The following is a 25,153-nucleotide window of genomic DNA, read 5'->3' as shown; positions in this document are numbered from 1 at the left end:
AGACAGGATACCAGTAAGCTATCGCAGGAGACGAAAGATCTGATCAAGAAACGCCAATGTATGAAAGCCTCTAACCCTACGGCTAAAATAGACCTGGCAGAACTTTCGAAGTTAATCAACAAGCGAAAGGCAGCTGACATAAGGAAGTATAATATGGATAGAATTGAACATGCTCTCAGGAAAGGAGGAAGCCTAAAAGCAGTGAAGAAACTAGGAATTGGCAAGAATCAGATGTATGCGTATGGAAGGATCATCTTGGCACGATAAAGGTAGAATAGTGTCGTGAAAGCTCTGGGGAGCGCGTGCGTGCAGCAAAAAGAACGGCGCATATCCAGTAACTTCGTGCTTGGCACTATTGTATGCGTACGTTACAAAAGGTAAGACGGCGTCCCAATATTGATAACATGTTGGTAAGGGTTCGATTCGTCTGCTCTGTGAGGCCATTGGTTTGCGGGTGGTAAGGAGTGGAATGCCGATATGCAGAACCACAAAGCCATAAAAGTTCTTCAACGACGTCGGCGGTGAATTGCCGTCCACGGTCACTGATGACAACCCGGGGAGCGCCGTGACGGAGTATGACGTGATGCAACAAAAATGAAGAGACATCTGCTGCAGTGGCGGATGGAAGTGCCGCCGTTTCCGTGTAGCAAGCAAGATAATTGCTACACGCATACTGTAATCCAGCAGTAGCCAGCTGACGTCTTTGGGAGCGGGCCAAGCAAGTCGATGACGACTTTTTCAAAGGGTAACGTCGGTGGCCTAACTGGTTGTAAATAGCATGCTGGGGCCGTGGTCGTTTGCTTGTGGCGCTGGCACACAGTAGAGCTTTTCGACATACTGTTTCGTTGTTTTCCAGAGCTTGGGCCAGAAAAATTTCTGTCTAAGTCGGTGTAATGTGCGTGCAAAGCCAAGGTGCCCGGACGTGATATCGTCATGCATGGAACGAAGGACAGCAGGGTGCAGGTTTTCGGGCATAACTTGAAGCAATGAGGGACCATCAGCCGAGTAATTTTTTTTGTACAGCAAACCATTACGAAAAGTAAACGGTGTTGTTCTTGCTGGCTCACGTGCAGCTGCCCGTAGGGATTTCAAGGTAGGGTCGCGACGTTGCTCGCTCTCGAAGGTACACAGGCCTGGAAAGTCGGAAGAGATGGAAACTAGGTAGTCATCGAAGTCATCATCCTCAGCTTTAGTGTGCGGCGAAGGGAGACGGGATAGGCAATCAGCATCCGTGTGGCAGCGCCCGCTCTTGTAGTTAACGGAAAAGCTGTACTCTTGAAGGTGCAAAGCCCAGCGTGCCAACCGACCAGACGGGTCACGCAGCCCAACCAGCCAACAGAGTGAATGATGGTCAGTTACTGTCGTGAATGCGCGGCCATGTAGATACGGACGGAACTTCTGAATGGCGAATATGACTGCTAGGCACTCGAGTTTAGTAATGGTGTAGTTTGTCTCCGCTTTTGTAAGTGTGCGACATGACATGCTCACGGCCATCGCAGAGTTGAACAAGCACAGCGCCAACACCCGCACCGCTGGCGTCAGTGTGCAGCTCAGTTGACGCCTCCGGATCAAAATGCCGCAGGTCCAGAAGTCAACAAAAATTTTAGCTGTTGAAACACCGACTCGCAGTGAGCAGTCCACAAGTATGGGGTGACTTTGTGAGGGAAAGACGTGAGGGGAGAGGCAAGCTGTGCGAAATTCTTGATAAAGCGCTGGAAATATGAGCAAAGGCCCAAAAAGCTTCACAGATCTTTCACCGTTTGTGGCTGTTGTAAGTCGCGAACCGCTGCTATCTTTTCAGGGTCTGGTCGTATGCCGTCTTTGTCGACCAGAAAATAATCGAGGGCTTGACGCTCACCGAAATGACATTTCTTTGAGTTTAAAATAAGGCCAGCTTGCTGGATGCAGTCAAGAACGATCGACAGGCGCCGATTGTGCTCATGAAATGTCCGGCCATAGATAATGACATCGTCTAAATAGCACATGCAAATTTCCCATTTGAGCCTGCGGAGCACGGTATCCATAAATCGCTCGAATGTCGCTGGAGCGTTGCATAAGCCAAAGGGCATAACGTTGAACTCAAAGAGACCGTCAGGTGTCACGAAGGCTGTCTGCTCCTTGTCTGAGGAGTGCATGGGGATTTGCGAATATCCTGACCGTAAATCAACAGAAGAGAAATACGACGCGGAGTGGAGGCAGTTGACGGCGTCATCTCTTCGTGGTAGGGGGTACACGTCTTTCTTTGTGACGGTGTTTAGGCGGCGATAGTCCACACAGAATCTCCATGAGTTGTCTTTTTCTTCACTAGGATCACAGGAGCAGCCCAAAGGCTACATGATTCCTGGATCACTCCTTTCTGTAACATACCGTAAAAACCGGAATATAAGTCGAACTTTTTTCAAAAAACCATTGCGAAAAGTCAACCCTCGTCTTTTATACCGGACATTGGCAGAAAAACTACGAAAGTCTTGCAACAATGGACGGATGAAGTAAAGAGTCACCTTCGCCATGGCCATGAGCAGCAGCGCGGCGTGGCGACATTGTGGCACCGCCAACTTGCGTTTACATTGTTACAAAGTTATACTGGTTAAAGGCTGCTTTTTCACATTTTGTTTCAATATGAGCGGAAGCCGACGGCAATTCATCGTCGCCTTCAAGAAAAAGTCGACAAGGTGGGTGGAAGCCCACAGCGACCTCGCGGCACAGAACGAATTTGGAGTATCCGAAAAGAGCATTCGGTACTGGCGGAGGCAGAAGCAGCAAACCAACAGAAAACGTCATTTCGTGGGCCGACCACAGAACTGGAAGACAAGGTTGCGGAGTTCGTCCGGGAGCTGCGTTTAAGATCGCTGCCTGTGACTGCTGAATGCATCCGTTTGAAAGCGGTAGAGATTGCGCGCATCTCTGGACTGGGCAGCGAGAAGCACTCGTCATCCGACTCTAGTTTGGACGACTCTCATCAAAGGCGTTGCTCTGGTTCGTAGTAGCGCTTGCGCACTTTGTGCCCTTCTGTGTACTGTACACCCGGCCAATTGTTAACAGTATCGCGCGACCATCGACCCGCATGTTTGTCAGCACCTTGTCATCACGGCACAAAGCGGTGAAATAGCGAAAGTAAGCGCACATGTACACATGCGCATGTCTCGTTTGTTTCGCCGCTCAGCGCCGTTAATAAGGTGCTGACAAGCACACGGGTCAATGGTCGCGCGATACTGTTAAAAATTGACCGGGTGCACATGCGAGTAGCATTTAAATAAATACTGTCACTATTGTGCATGAGTTGCACTTGTTTCAAGGTAAGGGTGTCTTTCGGTACTTTTGCCATTGAAAAAGATTTTTTTCATTTTTAGAATTTGTTAGTTGGGGAATCGACCTACATTCCAGTCCGACCTATAGTCCGGTTTATACGGTATCTTCGACCTGCTCGGCGATGACTTTTCTCTCTGAAGGTGAAACGTGGTAGGGCTTCTGATGAATTGGCGTTGCTTGCCCTGTATGGATGCAGTGTTGCATACGAGACGCTGGTGGTGTATGGGACGTTCGTTGGCCTTGAGCAAAATCAAACACTGCAGCGTAGCGAGCGAGCACAGCTTCCAGCAGACACTGCTCACTAGAAGACAGTGACTTGTTAATCATGCGCTTAAAGTCAGCAGAATTAGCATGGTTGGAATCGGGGTTGGATTTTTTTTCGGCAGTAGACATTTCGACCGTTCCGACGCTGACAATGGCTTGTTCATCAAAACTTGCCAGTTTAAGCCCTAGCGGCAATGTTATGGATTGGGTTGAAATGCGCACTGTCCACAAACGAGTACAACCATCAGTGGTGACGAGGGAGCGAGGGAGTATCGCATTTTTCTTGAGCGCATTGTTATAATCAGGCTCGGCTAAACCACAACAAGAACCTGCACGAAGGCGAGAACTATTCACAGGTACAAACATTGCAGTCTGAGGGGGCAAACACACATCTTGTGACACGGAGAGAACGTCCGCGGCATCACTGGTGCTATCTGTCATTGAAGTTCGTGCGTCGCGGCGAAGAGAAATTGCTCCACTTCCACAATCCAAAGTTGCCCCCCACTCACGCAAGAAATCAATTCCTAAAATAATGTCATTCGTTGTATGTTCAAGTACAGTAAATTCACTTCCAAATGTCTGGTCCCCTATCCCAACTGAAACAGAACAGACCCCAAGTGGGCGTAACATTTCCCCGCCAACTCCACGAAAGGTAGCGTTCCGATCCCAAGAAAACGTAACTTTTTGTCCAAGACGATTTTTGAAGGACAGGCTCATAACAGAAACTGCCGCCCCGGTGTCAACTAAAACAAAAGAACTCACATTGTCAACTAAAACGCACACTTTTTTAAAACAATTTTACACAAGGGGGTCTTGATGAAGATGAACATATTGCGGCCTCACCCCCGTCGGTCGCACCAGCTAGTTTCCCAGTGGCGGCGGTGATAACGAGGGACGACGAGGTGATGGAGAGCGTCATTGTCGTGTCGGTGCTGGTGTGAGGCTGCGATCGGAAACGGGGGAGTCACTGTGGTTCGCGCGTCCCTGCTGCAGCCGCTGGAAATAACTGGGATACGGCCAGGGCTCGTCAGCGGGCATGCGGGGTGTGTTGGAATTAAACCGTGGAGCACGCTGCTGGTGGCGGTGGCAATACCTAGCAATGTGTCCAGGCACACCGCAGCTGTAGCAAATGCGGGAGTCGCGGCTTGTCGCGGGCGACACCGGTGACATGGGTGTTATGGGTGGAAACGTACTCTCAGGCTGGTTGTAGGAGGGAAGAGCCCGCGGAACAAATCGTTGTGGTGCATCTTGTCGGCGTCCCAGACTTGTCGGTTGCGGTACCAAGTTTCTGCTCTCCGTACGATCAGCATAGCTACTGCGAGGTTCTCGGTAACTCTGAGGTGCCCAGATGGCCGGTGGCACACGACAGCGATGATCAAATGCACACTGATGGTACACATGAGCGTCGTCAGCAACTTTAAGGCGTTGAAGCTCTTCTTTAACCACTTGCCGAATCACAGAGGAGATGTCGTCGTGGGTTGGGACGGACACACTTGCAATAGAAGTAAAATTGTCCAAGCGTCCAAACTTTGGCCCAATCCTCATTTTCAGCGCTTCAAACACCCTGCAGTGTTTCTTCAGATCAGACGGAGTACTAAGATCTTCCTTCGTCATAAGAAAATCATCAACATCTTCAGCGATTCCTTTAAGCAGACGTCCTACTTTGTCTTCGTCTGTCATGGTAGCGCTGACGATTCCGCATAATTTCAGAACAGCCTCTATGCATGTTGTACACGTTTCGCCAGGTAATTGAGCTCGTCGGGAAAGCGCCTGCTCAGCCTTCTTTTTCTTAGAGATTGGGTCCCCGAAGCACTTGTTGAATTCTTCTACAAAATTATCCCAGCTTGTCAGAACGCTCTCGTGGTTTTCAAACCAGAGGAGCGCGGTTCTAGCGAGAAAAAAAACCACGTTATCGAGCTGCTTCGTAGTGCTCCAGTGGTTGTGGCGACTCACTCTGTTGTAGTGTTTAAGCCAGTCGTCGACGTCTTCGTTCGCCTTCCCCGAAAAGGTGGGTGGCTCTCGCAGCGGTGTCCAGTAGCCAGCCTGACCTGCGTGATTGCTTTCTGGTCCGCAGCAGGTGGGGTCGTCACTGCCTTCTCCGGAATCGGCCATGTCTGCTGCTTGTGGTCGTAAACCGGCCAAGCGTCTACTCCGTCGGACAGTTGGTAGAGCTGGGTCGTCCAGGATCGTCCAAGATTTACCCCGCACCTCCACCAAAGATGTTATGAATTATGTTTATTTACAGGGTGAAACGGAGGTCCGAGATGGAAGCTACAGGCCAGGCCCAGCCGGTGCAGAGTACCCCGAGATCACGCGCGCCCACTATACTTCTTTCTCTGCCTCAGTCGCGCAGTGCTGCGACAATATCTATAGTGGCTCCACAGCCATCGTAGTCCTCCATAAAGAAAGCAACAAAATCCCAATAAAGAAAGGCGTCAGGCACAGAGATACGATCTTTCCAATGCTATTTACAGCGTGTTTACATGAGGTATTCAGAGACCTGGATTGGGAAGAATTGGGAATAAAAGTTAATGGAGAATACCTTAGTTACTTGCGATTCGCTGATGATATTGCCTTGCTTAGTAACTCGGGGGACCAATTGCAATGCATGCTCACTGACCTGGAGAGGCGAAGCAGAAGAGTGGGTCTAAAAATTGATCTGCAGGAAACTAAAGTAATGTTTAACAGTCTCGGAAGAGAACAGCAATTTACAATAGGTAGCGAGGCACTGGAAGTGGTAAGGGGCAGGTAGTGACTGCGGATCTGGATCATGAGACGGAAATAATCAGAAGAATAAGAATGGGCTGGGGTGCATTTGGCAGGCATTCTCAGATCATGAACAGCAGGTTGCCATTATCCCTCAAGAGAAAAGTGTATAATAGCTGTGTCTTACCAGTACTCACCTATGGGGCAGAAACCTGGAGGCTTACGAAAAGGGTTCTACTTAAATTGAGGACGACGCAACGAGCTATGGAAAGAAGAATGATGGGTGCAACGTTAAGGGATAAGAAAAGAGCAGATTGGGTGAGGGAACAAACGCGAGTTAATGACATCTTAGTTGAAATCAAGAAAAAGAAATGGGGGGCATGAGCAGGACATGTAATGAGGAGGGAAGATAACCAATGGTCATTGAGGGTTACGGACTGGATTCCAAGGGAAGGGAAGCGTAGCAGGGGGCGGCAGAAAGTTAGATGGGCGGATGAGATTAAGAACTTTGCAGGGACGACATGGCCACAATTAGTGCATGACCGGGGTTGTTGGAGAAGTATGGGAGAGGCCTTTGCCCTGCAGTGGGCGTAACCAGGCTGATGATGATGAATATACATAGGAAGAAACAAGCCGAGCTGGCCAGATAATGGAACAGAGTGCTGAAGAAAAAAAGGTTTGCACACATGAAAATAGCGTCGAGCACCGGAACTACGTGGCAGCATGGCTCGCCTGCTCTAACTCGAGCAGCACAATTGACAAGGAGCTGGTTAAGCATCTTGGCACTGTGACCGCCTACTGGACAGAGTTGTTGAAGTGCGTAGTCGTTGTAGTTAAGCTTCTAGCTGAGCGCAACCTAGCGTTTAGGGGCAATGAGGAGATTTTTGGTACACCGAGAAATGGCAATTATATGGGAGTGCTTGAGGCCATTGCCAAGTTTGATCCCTTTCTAGAGAAGCACATCAAACACTACGGGAACAAAGGAAAAGGTCAGCTATCATATCTGTCAAAAACTATTTGTGATGAATTCATCGAGCATATGGCAAAGGCTGTCAAGGAACGTCTCGTCGACGAAGTGAAACACGCAAAATACTTCCCTTTAACTGTTGATTCGACTCCAGACCTTACTCACGTTGATCAGCTGTCAGTCGTTTTACGATACTTTTTATATGAGCAAGTGTACAAATGCTTTCTTGGATTTGTCCCAATTGAATCGCATACCGGCTTGTATCTTTTCGATACCGTGACGTCCCTCTTGAGGACCAGTGGCATCTCAATTGATGATTGTAGGGGCAAGCTTATCATAATGCAAGTAATATGTCAGAAAAATACAAAGGACTGCAAGCTCAAATCAGACACCTGAACGAATTGGCAGTCTACGTCCCGTGTGCTGGTCATTCACTGAACTTAGTTGGCGCGTCTAGCGTTGACAGTTGCCTTGAGGCAGTCAAATTTTTCACTGTAATTCAGAGACTGTATGTGTTCTTTGCTGCCTCACCTAAGCGATGGAGGTATTTAGTAAAGCAATGAAGGGGGCTAGTTGGTGAATGTTCATGGTTATATTGCGCTTAGTTTACAGTGACGATATTAGGGACGATTAGGAATTCTTTGCGACCAGTCTTTGATACCTTGGAAAAGAGAGCACGCACACTAAGTACCAATCAATGTTATTAGAATGAGGGCAAACGCATCGCTTTGAGTAAGCACCCGTACGGAAAAAGCGATAGTGCGCTACAAGGTAGAAAAAAGTTTATCCTAAAGACCTACAATTTTGTACTTGACAGTCTAGGCTCTGCTTTGCGATTGCAAAAGGCTGCCTACACTGAACTCTGCGAAAGGTTCGGATTCTTAAAATTGCTGACAGAAGTTGGGAGCGAGGCCTCTCTGGCACAGCAGGCTGAGAAGTTGGTGAAAACCTACAAAAATCATTTGGACCCAGCATTTTCCACTGAAATCGTTCAGTTTGCGAACTTTCTGCACAACTCTGTGTGCCAGGACACGAGTTTCCTGGGAATAATGAAGTTGCTGCACAAAAGAAAGTTTATTGATGTGTTTCCGAACCTTTGTTTTGCTTTGCGAATGTACTTAATCATACCCGTGGCAGACTGTGAGACCGAACGATCGTTTTCCAAGTTGTCGCTGATAAAAAATCGCCTTTGTTCGAGCCTCCTTGACGACACGGTGAACTCGCTTGCTATCATGTCCCTTGAAAGCGACCTCCTCCGCGATCTTTCCTTCGAACAGACTACGTATATCCGATTTCACCAAAGCGAAGGCGCGAAAGATGCTATTTTAAAATGCCATTTTAGATGCCTTTTTTTTCATGTTTGCGCTATACATGAATAGTTCCAATAAGTTCATTGTGTCGCCTCCCAGCCTCCACGTTGCCAATGAAATGCTGAGCAGTGTAATTCAAGATATGCAAATCTTCGTTGTTCGTCTCTTGTTTGTTCTTGTGATATTTAGTATGGTTATAAAGAACTGTATTTTTGTTGTTTTTGATAGTGCCACGTTTATTTTGTGTCGTCCTTGCTTGTCTTACCTTTAACGAAAATATTTTCAAATAATGTTTTGTAATTACAGTTGGCAATTTTCATCTGTATTCTAGTGCATTTTATGGTGTTTGCATTGCCTTAAGTATTGTTTATATCTATTGCATATTCATAGAGTAACATGTATAACGATTACTGCAGTCTGATGCTTGAATTTTATTAAAGAATGTTTTGGATACAATCAGGCGTCACCTCACGGGATTAAACTTAGTGATGCAAACAAAGCCTAGCTTCAGAAGGATCGACATCTGAGTTGTGTTGTCTTTTCTAAGTTCTTGTTCGTCTTGAGTGCACTAGACTTTTCCTTAAAGCCTAGCTTTTGCTGAAAACAGAATGCAGATTAATCACAAAGTGAACATATGTGTTGGTGTGTACAACAGCACGCGTTTCAAGCAAGTTTTGTTGCTTTCCTTATAATAATAACAATAATAATAATAATCCCCTTGATCTCACTTCGTTCTTTTTAATTTGGTGGAATTAAAATAAACATGGCATATTTCCAGTAGCGTAGCAAGCGACATGGGGGGGGGGGGGGTCAGTATAGGGAAAGGGAGCCTGCATGCGCATTAGTGCAGGGCCCCCATTTTTGTTAATCCGGCCCTGCGTGTCTTCACAGTCGGTGCTTCCATGCTGATTGAACAAACGCAGAAAACGGGAAGACAGGCGGTAGACTAGGGGCTCTATTCTGGACATTCCGCCATTTTCTTCGAGGCATGACGTAGATGCGACACATTCAAAATGGTGCTGATGGCCCCATTTTGCTTTTGTAACATGACGAAAATTTGACGTTTTCCCTAAGAAACTGAAGAAGAAGAAGAAGAAAAAGAATTTATTTATTCACTCACAAAATAAAATAACAGTAACAAGATATACAGAAGGAGGTCCCAAAGCTCAAGGCTGTAGGGGGACCTCCTGTTCTAATTAGAAAGATCAAAACAAGTTAGGTTACAGCAAACGCAGCAGAGGAACCGAAACATTATTTGATAGTACACAAAATTGAGTTTTGAACAAGTAAAAGTAACAAAATAATTCAGGTTAATGCAAATACAGCAAAGAGGTAGAATTGTTAACATATATTAATGCAAGAAAACACGTAAACTAAAAACATGGGATACCGCTGTACAGAATTACATCATGTACTGAATTGAAAACAAAACAAAACATGGGAAGTGAAATGTAGCCTAGAGGCAGTGTTCCAACAATAACTGACACAAGGAAACAAGTGGACAGATATGATCAAATGTTGGTGAAATGGTGAAATGTGGTGAAATGTGAAATGTTAAAGAGATGTAGTGGTTTACCCATAATGAAGCAATCGGGACATGTTAAATTACATTACAGCATTCACAAGTTAAGTAAATATGTAAATAAATGCTTTTTAAAGCTGCCTATACTAGGAGACGGCTTTATGTCCGTTGGAATACAGTTCCAGCAAGACATCGCTGTGAACGAAGAAGTGAATTTGCCAAAATTAGTTCTCATTTTAGGTAATAAGAAGTTGTTGACTAATGCAAATCGAGTATTATTATGATTAGCAAGTTGTTCAGTGTTAAAGATTATTTGGGGAATGTTTGAGTGAAGGGAATTATAGACAAGGATTGCCATGTTGAATTGGAATAGTTTATGAATTGTGAGAATGCGATGCTCTTGCAAAAGAGCAGATGCACTACATCGGGGTGACTGGAAAGTAATAATGCGGATGGCCTGGTTCTGGACGTATTGTAAAGGAACAAGGTGAGAGCTGTATGTGTTGCCCCAAGTCGCAATGCAATAGGTGAAGTGACTGTGAATGAATGCATGATAAAGAGAAAGCAAGGTTGGTAGTCTAAAGTATGGACATGCTTTTATAAGAATCCGGATACCATATCCAATTTTTTGCTTTAGGTGTGAAATATGAGTAGTGTACTTTAAGTTGGAATCGAGGACAACCCCCAAAAAAGGACAATGACTAGAAGGTTTGATGGGATAACTATCGATAGCTATGGTTGGAATATTTATTACTTTCTTTTGAGTGGGGTGAAATAGCATGGGAAGACTGTTTTACTAGGGTTAATTTCTAAAGAATTGTGACGACACCAGCGAATAATGTTTTCCAAATCGGTATTGAGCTTAGAAGTTAGGCTATTTATATCGGTGTCAGCAGTTAGAATCGTAGTGTCGTCTGCATAGAGATAAAGTTCACAATGTGAAAGATGGGCAGTTAAGTCATTAATGTAGATAGTGAAGAGTAATGGGCCTGAGGAATTCCCCTATCAATTAATTTGAAGTTAGAAAGGTGATTAGAAATGCTAACAGCCTGTTGTCTATTAGTTAAATAATCGTGAACAAAAGCCAGCGCCGGTCCCACAACACCGATTGTGTTTAAGTTAGTAATTAAAATATTATGAAGAATTGAATCAAACGCTTTGGTGAGGTCAATAAACACTGCTCCTGCATATTTACCTTCGTCAATGTGGTGTTTAATTCGATCAGTGAATGAAAGAAGCGCAAGATTAGTAGAGTAACCTGCACGAAAGCCAAACTGCGTGGTGCAAAGAATGTCAAATTTTGTTAGATACTTAGACGCTTTTCAAAACATTTCTCTATAATTTTGCTGAACACGGGTAATATAGCAATAGGGCGATAGTTAGACATCAACCCTCTATCACCTTCTTTAAATACAGGGCCTATTTTGGCTTTCTTAAGTTTAGATGGAAATACACCGCATTTAAATAAAAGGTTAATTACATAAGAAAATGGGTCAGCAACGATATCAGCAACATATTTTAGGTGCACTGGTTTTATTTCATCAAGACCTACACTTGTTAGCTTTAGTTGTTGTATGACATTGTATATTTCATCCGGAATGGTGGGATATAAAAAAAAAAGATTGTGGTTGTCTCTGGGGTGTTGTTATAGGACTGGTAGGAAGGGGCTTATTATTATCGGAAAAGAAATTGTTAAATTCATTTGCGATGTCTGATGGATTTCGATACGTACCACTAGAGCATGAAATCTCACTGATTGGTGAGTCTTTTAAGTTTCTGTTCAAAAAAGAGTTTATGAGCTTCCACTGTTTAGCGATACCTTCAGCTTCATTAATTTTAATTTCATAATACTTCTTTTTGGCATCTTTCAACAATTTGTTTAGGACATTTATGTAGCAAGCATATCGCTTCTGCAATCTGAAGTTAAATGGGCGACGTTTAATTTTCTTGTACATATTCTCTTTCTTGCGCATGCACACTAGCAAAGCATCTGTGAGCCACGGGTTGTGGGGTGCTGGATACTTCTTGTTACATCGAATAAAAGTGGTTGCATCATGTACACATTGCTGTATTACAGATGAAAAGCGTACAAAAGCTAGCTCAGCGTTTGATTCAGATTTTATCGTCGACCAGTCAAAAGAAGAGATGGAATCTATGAATTGAACTTTGTTAAACAAGGACTTTTGGAAAGAACGCTCAGCGCGTGGTGAGGCGCGAGACAAGCGACAAAAGATGGCCTGTAATGTCGAGTGTTATTACGCCACACTCATCACATGATATGTAGTTAGATAAAATATGGTCAACAAGCGTGCTTGAGCCACCTGTGATACATCTTGTCGGCACTGTGAGCAGCTGTTCATAACCAAAGCCTGCAAAGCAATTCGAGTATTCAACCGCGTTCTGATTGGATTCATCCAGAAGGTTAATGTTGATGTCTCCCATAATAACAACGTTTTTTCTTTCGCAGGATATCTTGTCTAGGCTTTCGTATAGTGCAGAGCAGAACTCTGAGACTGACGATGATGGCGAGCGACATATGCAAGCTAAGATGGTTTTTTCAGCATCAGTTTGTGTATGTTCATCATCAATTTCAAGCCAAACAGATTCAGTGTTGTCAGCTAGGAGGGAGAGGTCATTCCGACGTTTATATTTTATAGAAGATGATACGAAAATAGCAGAACCACCATGATGGTTTGATCGTCGGTGACAGTACTCTGGTGAGTATTGCGGTAAACAGCATAAGTTTTTATCGTCAGGTGATAGCCACATCTCAGACACACAGATGAAGGAAAAGTGGTGGTCAAGGGATGCTAGGTAAGCATGAATGTCGTCACAATGTTTTCTGAGACTGCGTGCATTAAAGTGGATAGCCGATAAACCTGGGCCTTCAAAAAAACGTTGAAGATGTTTTGTCGAGTAATACATGTTAAAGTGTTATGAAGTTTAGCCTGCAATAGTTGATTACCGGAGATCAATTAGGTTGCCTGGCTAAACACGGAAAGGGCTGCATCCTTTGAGATGCGGAATACTCGGCTGTCAGCCGACTTTCTCGTCTTGATGTGGCAATTATCCGTCCACAGATACATCCATCCACATTCCCGCTTTAACTTCAACGCTTTAGCGAACAACCTTTTATTTTCCAGCGTCAGGTGGTCGTTTACGTAAACAGGGCGACTTTGCGATCCACCAAAGCCGAAAAAAAAGAAAGGAGCCCAGTTGCCTCATGACACGTTTCTCAGCGTTGGCACGCACCGGCACGCCATGCATTTCGGATGCCTCATGCAGGCTTCACGTCAGCAGCTGTAGGTAGTGCAGAGTGTTTTCAGGGAAGCACAAAGGAGGAATCGCACTGCAGTACATGCCTCATACATTACTCGTCTTGATAGTGTTGATACCTTGTGTCGCTATATTGATTCAATGCATTATTTATTTATTTATTTATTTATTTATTTATTGTACCCTCAGGGCCGAAGCATTACAGAGGGGAGTGGCAAAAAGAAAACATTTCTGTGAAGAGATACACTTATACATGGAGTTATATAATGTACCAATACAAATACAATACTCTAATTAACAAATCAAATCAATAGAAATCACCAAACTACAAAACAATGTAAAATGACTAGATGATACAGGTAAGCACAAGCAAACAAAAAGAAACAATGAAGAATAACATGAGGTAGAGAACTAATTAGTTACTATTAGTTAAAGCATTTTTGAAACGTTGATGGTCTGTAATTTCTGCAGTAGTATAGGGAGCCCGTTCCAGTCCTCACAAGTCCTGGGAAAAAATGAATACTGAAAACTGCAAGTGTACAAAAAGGAACGGCTACATTATGGCGGTGGTCAATGTGTGATGATATATACTGGGGAGGAAAGATGAAATCATTGTGTAGTGAACGATGGTGAAATATGCGGTGAAAAAGACAAGCGATGAATCTTACGGCAAGATGCTAGTGATGGTAGTTCAAGGCTCGATTTCATATTAGTCACACTAGCGGTTCGAGCATAATTAGACATAATAAAACATGCAGAGTTATCTTGAACCTTTTCGAGTGAGTAGATTAGATTGTCATGAAAAGGGTCCCAAACAGAGGCGGCATATTCCACCTTCGAACGAATTAGTGTTTTATAAAGTAAAAGTTTAGGAGCCTGAGGAGCGCGTGAGAAATTCCGGTGAAGATCTGCAAGTGTTTTGTTGGCGCTGGCAATTGTGAATTCAATGTGCTCATTCCAGGTTAGTTTTGAGGATATAGTGATGCCAAAATATCTATATGACGATACTACTTCCAAAGGAAAGTTATCAAGATGATATGAAACATATTGCCGACAGTGATCATGAGATGGGTTCTCCGGAATTTTTTCAAATTAACGAGGGTCAAACAGACAGGCTTTTACAGTACTAGTTTACTAATGCATTTTTCCCCTGTTAGAAACATAATTGCAATGTTTCAGCATATTAAAGAGGCCCTGAAACACTTTTTCAACATAGTAAGAAAAATGTTGCCAATCTGTAGATGAGGCTCTTGTGAACACAGGAGCCAAATATTATTGCACTGCATGCAGCAGGGATATTAGTCTCATGTCAAAAACACAGAAAAATCACCTGCTCTCGCCTTAGCAATGCCATCATTGCAAGCCCACCAACAGGTATTGACCGATTTCGTGATCATTCTCAGTAGTTCTGTTATCACAAATTTTGAGTTAAGTAAGTGAAGCGTACGTACCGCGGCCTGCGAGACTGCAGCAGCAGCCCAGGGCAGAGGCCGCTGTCACCACGGGGCCCCGCGGCCGGCCTTCTCGCCTGGCAAGACGCTCAGCTTTAGGGCGGGGCCTCCTTGCCATATCCCCTGTGTCGCTTCCAACGTGCTAGTAAAGACAAGAGAGAAAGCCACTCATTGATGCAATAAATACATGTAACTCCCCTTGCACTTGAATTATTCAAAATAATTTTTGCAGCAGAAGATTTATGAGGCAGCATTTTTTAATAGTGAGACCATTCTATGATTATTTAAAAGTTTTTCAGGGCCACTTTAAAGAATATTGCTAATAAATGCATCTGCATATCATTACTCAATAGTTTATTCAATATAAAAAGTTTACTAGTGGATTCGTATTCGAAAACTTTCATTTCTACACACCTCTATTTGGAACAATTGAAGGAAGATTATAATGAATGCAGCTTTATTGGGAGTGATGTTGCAGGTTTTTGCTGCTTAATGCTCTAAGCAAAATTTTACTTGTCCCCTTAAGTGAAACAAGTTATGCTGCTCAAACAAATGGCAGTATCCTAACAAAACCATTTCTGAATTTCCCGTGTGATGTGAATGGGGAAAGTAACTGAGCCGATTTTGTTAGTCTAGTTGTTGCCTTTGATCAACTGTTTGTAATCCCCGACAAGAAAGGCCTAGGCAGTCAAGGAACATGTGCTGATCCTGTGCATTTATTATCCTCCAATTTTTGTACTTTTGCGACACTTTGCAAATTATAGATTAGAGCAGGTTCTTTCTGCTCAGGCAGAGAATAGTAGTGCAGTATGTAAATGTAAGTTCAACCACGTTTTTATTTTTACTGAGCGACGGAGAAAGAGAGAGATCAGCATTATTTTACAAACAGCTTTTTCTCCAAGCGATGACAGAGGACAACACAAATAAACATAATCTAGCATGGTGAATGCAACAAAAGAGGCACAAAAGGAACTTTAAAAAGAAGCGCACAAAAACAAAAACATGTTTGGAGCACAAGGCAGCAGCACATGTGATGACAGACAATGTGATGACAAATATGTGATGACAAATATGCATGATAGATGACCCTGTTACTAAATAGCCCACTTACAGTAGCAAAGGCATTCCTGTAAAAAATGTTCCTCCCAATTCACCATTTTTGCAGAAAACAATCCAAGTGGCAGCGATCAACAGCTATGGTATAGATGCGTTGAACCTTGCCCTGGACATGAAACGAGATGCCATCGTGGAAATCTTGTGCTCACACAGAGAGGCAAGTAATCAGAGAATGGAACACGCTTGACCAATTTCATATAGAGCAGACAGCTCTTGAAAAGTTTGTGGACGAAATTGAAAAATGTATACTGCTTGTGCTCCCATCAAAGTGACAAACTTTTTGTGTGCCGTTGATTTTAGAGCATTCTTTTTCTATATATATCTCGAGTACTATGCTTGTGCCTGTGTAATGTCTGTATTTATACCCACTCCTCTAATAATTCCGCCCATGGGGTTGACAATATATCCAAAGAAAAACAAAAGGAAGAGCATTGGCAAACATAAAACGGTGACAAGTCCGTGTCGATGCATTGGTTTGCGATGTTTGGTTGGCTTCTTTACAAAGCAAGCATTCTTGCAAAAGCAAGGTGTCAAAATCTGAAAGCACGTGTATTTGTTTTGCAGTAAGCAGGTTAAGTGTGCAAGCTTTTTGCTGTTGACAGAAAAATTTGGTGCTTTTATGGTCAGCTAGGTGTTTCACTTTTCCTGCTTCAGCAACTTTTTTCTTCCTTCCCTTAAGAGCATCAGTTCTAAATGGTGTATTGACAGTTTTTACAATTGAAATAGTTCATCAAGGACTGCAGGCTAGCCTGTCATGGTTGTCTGCTTAATGTCACCCGTCAGCTCCATTTGTCTCTGCCCTTTACTTTGCAATATTGCTTGTTTGCAACATAGCAAAAGGCATCAACAAAACAAGTCCTCGTGACATTTTAGCCCTTCTGTCACATTATTGCATTTCTTCCACGCTTGCTCCATCACATACTCGCATCTACTCTACAGCAGTGAAAGATAAGCGCAAAGAAGCATGAAAGATGCCTCACAAACACACCCTCAGTGAGTCATCATCATCAGCAGCCTGGTTACGCCCACTGCAGGGCAAAGGCCTCTCCCATACTTCTCCAACAAACCCGGTCATCATGTACTAATTGTGGCCATGTCGTCCCTGCAAACTTCTTAATCTCATCCACCCACCTAACTTTCTGCCGCCCCCTGCTACGCTTCCCTTGGAATCGAGTCCGTAACCCTTAATGACCATCGGTTATCTTCCCTCCTCTGTTCATATAGGAGGTTGTGGCCAAGTACTGCACCAGGGTGGCCAATCCTGCTCTGGTGAGGGAGTGCGTTACCGGTTCTGGCCACCGGGATCAGGCCACACTCCAGCCCTGTTTATGCAATTTTATCAACACACGGATTCTTTTTTTTAAATCCGGTGGAAAATTGCCGGCACCGGGATTCGAACCACGGACCTCTTGCACGCGAGGCGGGTGTTCTACCTCTACGCCACCGCTGCACCTCTTACTTTGACGTGACTGTACTGTGATGTACTAATTGTGGCCTAGTTGTCCCTGCAAACTTCTTAATCTCATCCGCCCACCTAACTTTCTGCCTCCCCCTGCTACGCTTCCCTTCCCTTGGAATCCAGTCCGTAACCCTTAATGACCATCGGTTATCTTCCCTCCTCATTACATGTCCTGCCCCTGCCCCCCATTTCTTTTTCTTGATTTCAACTAAGATGTCATTAACTAGCGTTTGTTCCCTCAACCAATCTGCTCTTTTGTTATCCCTTAACGTTACACCTACCATTCTTCTTTCCATAGCTCGTTGCGTTGTCCTCAATTTAAGTAGAACCCTTTTCGTAAGCCTCCAGGTTTCTGCCCCGTACGTGAGTACTGGTAATACACAGCTGTTATACACTTTTCTCTTGAGGGATAATGGCAACCTGCTGTTCATGATCTGAGAATGCCTGCCAAATGCACCCCAGCCCATTCTTATTCTTCTTATTATTTCAGTCTCATGATCCGGATCCGTGGTCGCTACCTGCCCTAAGTAGATTTATTCCCTTACCACTTCCAGTGCCTCGATACCTATCGTAAACTGCTGTTCTCTTCCGAGACTGTTAAACATTATTTTAGTTTTCTGCAGATTAATTTTTAGACCAACCCTTCTGCCTTGCCTCTCCAGGTCAGTGAGCATGCATTGCAGTTGGTCCCTTGAGTTACTAAGCAAGGCGATATCATCAGTGAATCACAAGTTACTAAGGTATTCTTCATTAACTCTTATCCCCAATTCTTCCCAATCCAGGTCTCTGAATACCTCCTGTGAACATGTAAGACCAAGCCATGAATCAGTAAATGAAGGGTGGTCACTGGTTGCTTTGGAGCCAAAAGCAGCAGTGGTGCAAGTTCTCCTGAATTAAAGGAATCTGAATGAGCTATTGTTCAGAGTGTGGAAACTACGTTTGCTCTACAAACAAAAATAATTGTTTCCTCTTGGATTGCACTTACAAATAAGCATACATTTTTTCATGCAAAACTGGGTGCTTTCAAAGTAAAAGCAGCTTCGATTTAAACGTTCTGTACCTAATTGAGTGAGTTACTGCTTGAAGTGTCGAGCCCAGCTTTGTTCCACAAGATCAGTTGCTTTCTCATGAATCATGCTAACAAATTATATATTTTCCTAATGAGTAATCTTAAATAAAATTTTTAAATAAACTGAATTTTCCTACTTTAAAAATCCACCTGCATATGCATATTGTTGCAAATTTGCAACAGACCTGTTTTTGCAAAATAAATCATGTGCAACCTCAAAAGTTTTCTACTGCAGTGCGATGATTGTTACAGTTGCCCAATTCACATGGAATAATATTATTTATAAATAAAAATTGTGCTGTAAAGGGTTAAAGGCTTCTGCAAAAATCATAACAGTTTAGACTGATTAAGAATATTTCTTTAGTATTGCTTGAAAAAAAGAACTGGCCATTTTCAGCCATTGCATCATCTCTAAATGAAGTGGAATTTCTTTTTCTGGGGTGCTTTCAGTTTTAAAAAATGCTATTTGTTTTACATGTACACCTTGCCTGCTATCACACAAGTCTCTAAAAACTCTCCTGTTGCCAATTTAGTATGTTACAATAGACGTCGCATATGTACAAGTCTTGCAAAACTTACTCCTTGACTGTCAGTAGTTCCAAATGAAGAATAGCAATTGTACCTGTATTGCATCCTGCTAAGCTATGCAGGTTTATAAAGAGAGTGCTGGCTTGTTTGCTTTTTTGCAGAGTCAGCCTGGTGGCAGCGATTCAGAAATATTTTCAACCAATGCTCGGACAGAACCAGGTATGAGCACAACTCAGATATGCTCACTTAGGACGAAAACTAAATGCGTAATAATCTGGGAATTTTATGGGAAGTTTAATGTGTTCATTGAGGTAGTTGAGGCAACACCAGCTTGTTCGTACATCTGTGTAATCATTGGCAAATGCTGTCGCAGGCACAGTGGCACATCCTAATTCTGTTCGCTCTGGCCTGCAGAGCGATTTGGGTCCAGGTAAGCCTACCTGTGCCGCATGCAGTGTCGCCCACACTTGGGGTGGCAGTGTGTGGCCGCACTCCAGCATGTGGCCACTGGGAAGGGGCCTGTGCAATGTTGCTGCGCTGCTGGCACACGTGATGTCTGTCCTGGCACTACAGCTTTGCTTGCACTGCTGTGCATGAATGCCACTTGTGCATATTACTGCGCCCCCTACTGCACGGGATCTGGGAAAAAATAATGTTGGCTTGGCTTATGCCTCACAGGGGCTCGAGAACCAGGGAAAGGGGGTTGAGCACCCCGCAAGTTGCATTGAAGGGGGGTGCAGTATCCTTCCACAGCCCCAAGGTCCAAATCCCCCTCTAATACTATAGTAAATTAAGCCTTCGTTCCACAATAAAAAATTATCATCCAACCCCCTCGCCCCCTACTCAAAATACATTTTCAGGGCGCTGTTAGGATGAAAAGCTCCAGTGAATGCCTCATGCACCTGCTGTGTGACTTGCCTACACTTCCAGATTTGGTGGCGAGGTCTCGAGGAAATTTGGCGCTCCGAAAACTTTTGCCAAAACAGAAATAACACCCGCAAAACCTGGGATACCATTAGGTCCTTTCTTCATCTGTTTTCACCAAACCACGCACTGAACCAACTTAATACAGGAACAAGGGTAGTAACGGAAGCCACTGATATCGCAAATAAATTCAACACTTTGTTCTGTCCTACACATGATCATTCACTAGACAGTTTACCACAGCCAGTACTTGGGCAAACCCCTTATTCATTTTACTTGTTCCCTACATCACCCAAAGAAGTATCCGATTCAATCGCTAGTTTATGAACTACAGGTCCCGGCCTTGGGGATTTACAACCTTCTAAAATCAAATTGGTATCATCTCATATCGCCGATGTACTCGCGCATATTGTTAACTGCATGTTCATAACAGGCGTTTTCCCCGATGAATTAAAACACGGTAAAATAACTCCTATATTAAAGAAAGGTAACAAAGAATTCATTTCAAACTACCGTCCTATCTGCATGCTATCTTTTTTTAGCAAAGTCATTGAGAAACTACTTGTAACCCGCTTAACAAACTACTTTCACAAATTTAATCTTCTCTCGCCTGAACAACACGGGTTTTGTCAAGGTTATTCAACTGAAACAGGTATAACATCATTCACTGACAAAATAAAACATGCCCTTGACAACTCCCATATTGTTGGTTCAGTTTTCGTTGACTTCAGTAAAGCATTTGACACCATCTGTCATAACATCCTTTCTTACAAGTTAGAAGCTCTGGGCATTCGTGGCCCAGCTCTTAAGCTCATCCACAGAATACAAGTTGTAAATTTTGAAAGTTCACTCTCAAGTACTAAATCAGTCACTAGGGGTGTCCCACAAGGCTCACTTTTAGGCCATTTACTTTTCCTGGTATACATTAATGATCTTCCGCACTGTTTAACCAGTACTTCATATGTACTATATGCTGACGACATGACTATATTTACTAATAGCAAATAACTGGAATACTGTAATAAAATGACTAAATTCTGACCTAAGCAACTTATCTGTGTGGTGCAAAAGTAACAAACTTCACGTCAACCCTTCGAAAACTCAGTTTATGCTTTTTCATACACATAAACGCGTCATCGCGCCCGCGCCACCGCTCGTCTTACAAACTCATGTTCTCTCACCTGTACATGAAGTTCTCTTCCTTGGCATCAAACTTGACCTCCAACTTAAGTTTATCTTGCATGCTGACATGGTCTAAAAAATTGCCTTTGGAATAAGAGTACTAATTCTAACGCGCTCGTATTTTCCACAAAATGTTAGAACTTCACTTTATTACGCATTTATTCGTTGCCATTTGCAATACTGCATCTCAGTTTGGGGAAACACATATTGCTCGCACATAATACATCTACAATATTTACAAAATCAAGCCTTGAGGATCATCAATTTCTCTAGTTACATGTCACATGCAGTACCAATTTTCAGTTCCTTAAAAATACTACCATTACGTTACATGCTCCAACTCAAATTGGTTTTACTAATATACCGCACACTAAACCATGAAATAATTTTAGATGCATATAATAACTCTGCTCTTACCAACACTAACAATACGAGATTTTCCTATAACAACAATTTTTTACTCCCTTGAATAAACACTAATTATGGAATGTTTACATTCCTTTTTACGGCCATTAAATACTGGAACAAACTACCACCCCATATTAAAGCCTGCCGCACAACAACATTCAGGAGAGATATGAAGAAATATTTACTAACAACACTACTGGCTACTGATTCATTACTATAAGTATATATTGTGTACAAATTTATTTTCCAGTTTTCAATGATTCTGTATTCACGAAATGTATCGATAGCTTTTATTTATTTTTTATTCTATATCTCCCTTTGTCTTCATTTTTCTCCTTTAGGCATTTTAAATTTTCTGTCGCATTGTCTATATAACATTTTTACTTTGCGTATTGTAAGCATATATTTGTTTCTAATTATCTGTTACATTATCCTTGTGTTCTTTGATATGTGTCATTCCTATGTTTCCATAATGTGTCAATTACTACATATTTATTTATTCATACGCTGTATCGGTTTCATTTGCTTGTATTTTGAACTTCAATTATTGTAAGCACCTTTTCGTATTTGTTTATTTGCTTCATTAACTTCGTGTTTTCTGATGTCTATCGCGGCTATGTTGCCATAATGTATTAATTCCTGCATTGTTAAATTACTAATAGGAGGTCCCCCTGACAGTTCTTGCAACTCCGGGACCTCCTTCTTTACTAGCGATGAATGATGAAGTGAAGATTCGGTAAAAAAAGTGCACATTTAGTGCCGAGTGTTATATAGCTTATGCCTGAAAAAAAACTGCTCACAAAGGCAAACAACTGCTCCTAGAGTAGCTGCTCCTTTTACGTGTATGTAGCAGCATTTATGAGGCATTTCGTTGCCTTATCCATGACCAGGTTTGCAACACGTTGAATGTGGAGGAGCTGAGGCACAGTGCAAGCATGGTGTCAGTGTCTCGGTTCGCTTCATGTCTCCTTCGCTGTTTTTCTTGGCTGAATATGATGAATCTGTTCACCAGCTGCTTTATTGTGCACTTGGAAACAGTGTCAATGCGTATGTTTTGCATTCCATTGCTAGAGGAATGCAAACACCACATCTTGATGTCCATCCCACAGCCTTGTGCTCGAGAGTATGACATTGTGATGGTGCGACCACCAGTGCAACCATAGGTGGCAGTTAACCTTGACTACTAATAACTTAGCTATTAATAGGCAAAAAAACTCAACTGTATGCTTCTATCCACTCTACACTTATCCCCGCAAGGGGGTCTGCATCAGCAGGCATTTGGTGTGCTGTGACACCATGTACCCGAGCACACGAGGGTTGGACCCTCCCACGTGTAGCCGTGTGTCTGGGGAAAGGGGGATCCTCGGGGTTGAGCCGATGCTGGGTGTTTGGACCTTTAAGGCCCCCCGGTGGAAGAGACACACCTCTTCGGCCTCTGATTGACATAGACGGCACCTCCAGACTGACTCACCTGAAGAAAATTGGCAGTCACCTTTTCCTGTCCTCTTCAATCTTCGTCTTCCCCACAGGGGCGTCTGCGTCAGCAGGCGTTTGGTGTGTTGCAACACCACGTACCCGAGCACACGAGGGTTGGAGCCTCCCACGTGTAGCCGTGCGCGGCTTAGCCGTGTCTGGGGAAAGGGGGATCCTGGGGGTTGAGCTGATGCTGGGTGTTTGGACCTTTAAGGCCCCCCGGCAGAGGCAACACACTCCTTTGGCCTCTGCTTCACATAGACGGCACCCCCGGACTGACCCACCCGGGGGAAATCGGTAGTTGCCTTTTCCTGTCTCTCTCTCCCTCCAGCCTTCGTCTTTCTCTCACTTTCCATCTTTCCTGTCTTCTCCTAGCTTCCCTTTACTTCCAATTTTCCAGGCAGCAAGAGTTAACCTTGTGTGAATAGCCAACCTAGGTTATTTCATATTTGGTTATAGTGATGACGTACAGCTGGCGTTTACAGGACCTGTTCATACAGTCCCTGTAGCGTCCCCTATTTGGTTAATTTGGTTAATTGGTTAATTTGGTTATAGTGATGACGTACAGCTGGCGTTTACAGGGCCTGTTCATACAGTCCCTGTAGCGTCCCCTTGTAGGTGGGTGGCTGGCGTTATTGCTGAAATTTAAATTTTTCTATTGCTAGCTCCTTTCCTCGCCTTCCCGATCGCACTCAGAAAAGAGGGTGCACCGAAGATGTTTTCCAGTTCTTTGGATGCCAAAGCCTGAACTTCCCACGGTACCATGTGATCCATTCAGAAAAATCCGATAAACAAGTACGAAACATTTCCCCTTTTCTAGTTTCCAAGTCCTTAACTGATGTCCTTGGTCCAGGCTACAAGGTATCAAGGCTGGCAAGTGGTGATCTCCTGTTAGAGCTGCATGATCAGAAACAATACGAAAAGTTGCCCAGTCTAGTATCATTTGGGGATGTTCCATTGACAGTAACTCCACACCGCACTCTGAACACCACCCGCGGCGTTGTCTCGGATGATGATTTGCTCCAGCTGACAGAGGCTGAGCTCTTGGAGGGCTTCAGTCTGCAGAATGTTGTCAGTGTGAGAAGAATTAAGATGAGAAGGGATGGAAAAGAAATTCAAACGAAGCACCTAATACTCACATTTGGTTCAAGTATTCTGCCCGAGTCTGTAGAGGCCGGGTACATCAAGCTCCGTGTCAGACCATATGTGCCGAATCCCCTAAGATGTTTCAAATGCCAGCATTTCGGCCACAGTTCGCAGAGCTGCCGGGGCCGCCAAACATGTGCGAAATGCAGTGCCCTTGAACACGCCACTGAAGCTTGTAAGAACTCTCTCCACTGTGTAAACTGTGACGGGGATCACGCCGCGTACTCGCGGTCGTGCACCTCCTGGAAGAAGGAAAAAGAAATTGTAACGATAAAAGTAAAAGAGAATATATCGTTCAAAGAGGCACGAAGGCGGTTAGCATACCTGCCAAAGAAAAGCTTTGCCGAAGTGGCGCGTCAGGGGGCAGCGTCACAACGGCCTCCGGCGGCTGTCCGACCCACAAGAAGTGAGTCGGCAGTTACGCCATCTGCCCCCACGGTGGTCGCAGCTAGCGCTGCTCCACCAACCGAGCAGAAGGGACCATCAACCCCGAAGGTGGGCGCAGCCGAGACTGCCCCAACCTCCCCGGCCTCTTCCAGCGCTGGCAACAGCCGGCGCAGCCAAATCCCTCTGGGAGCCCCACCGACCTCCGGGCTGGTGGGTGCAGGGGTCTTGCCCTCCAAGGCGGGACTTTCCCGGAAAACTTCTCACTTGCAAGAGCACGTGTCCGGCGCCTCACAAGAGGCAATGGACACACCTATCCTCACGGCGCACCAAGCGCTTAAGGAGCGGCGAGTCTCCCTCGAACGCTTCAAAAAGGGCAAAACCCCGGTTACAGGGCCTCGAAAGAGCTCTGTAATCTAATCTCTGTAATCTGTGTAATTAATATTTCTGTTTCCGTATACACAGCACTTATTTACTTCCAATATGGATACACAAATAATTCAATGGAATGTCAGAGGTCTTCTTAGGAACCTTGATGACGTGCAAGAGCTTATCCAAAAACACAATCCAAAAGTGCCGTGTCTACAGGAAACACACCTAAAACCACAACACACAAACTTTCTCCGACCATATGTCAAGTTTCGCAAAGATAGCGATGA

The 25,153-nt window shown here is 44.0% G+C and overlaps 1 protein-coding gene across 9 annotated transcripts in view; it reads left to right on the top strand.

The window, feature by feature from the left end:
* Rel (nuclear factor NF-kappa-B family member relish) overlaps positions 1-25,153 on the top strand; it is a 450,112-nt gene that overhangs the window by 405,329 nt on the left and 19,630 nt on the right. For 6 of the 9 annotated variants that reach the window (XM_075678478.1, XM_075678480.1, XM_075678476.1 and 3 more), the window contains 3 exons: positions 15,971-16,078; positions 19,139-19,196; positions 19,351-19,407. In XM_075678478.1, the coding sequence (XP_075534593.1) occupies positions 15,971-16,078; positions 19,139-19,196; positions 19,351-19,407 (223 nt within the window). The remainder of the gene's footprint in view (positions 1-15,970; positions 16,079-19,138; positions 19,197-19,350; positions 19,408-25,153) is intronic. The other 3 variants (XM_075678479.1, XM_075678477.1, XM_075678481.1) reach the window with 3 other exon arrangements.

Source organism: Dermacentor variabilis, unplaced genomic scaffold (assembly GCF_050947875.1).
Source record: "Dermacentor variabilis isolate Ectoservices unplaced genomic scaffold, ASM5094787v1 scaffold_23, whole genome shotgun sequence".
Lineage (NCBI taxonomy): Eukaryota > Metazoa > Arthropoda > Arachnida > Ixodida > Ixodidae > Dermacentor > Dermacentor variabilis.
The sequence above is the reverse complement of the archived record's forward strand: the minus strand, read 5'-3'. Positions and strand labels throughout refer to the sequence as shown.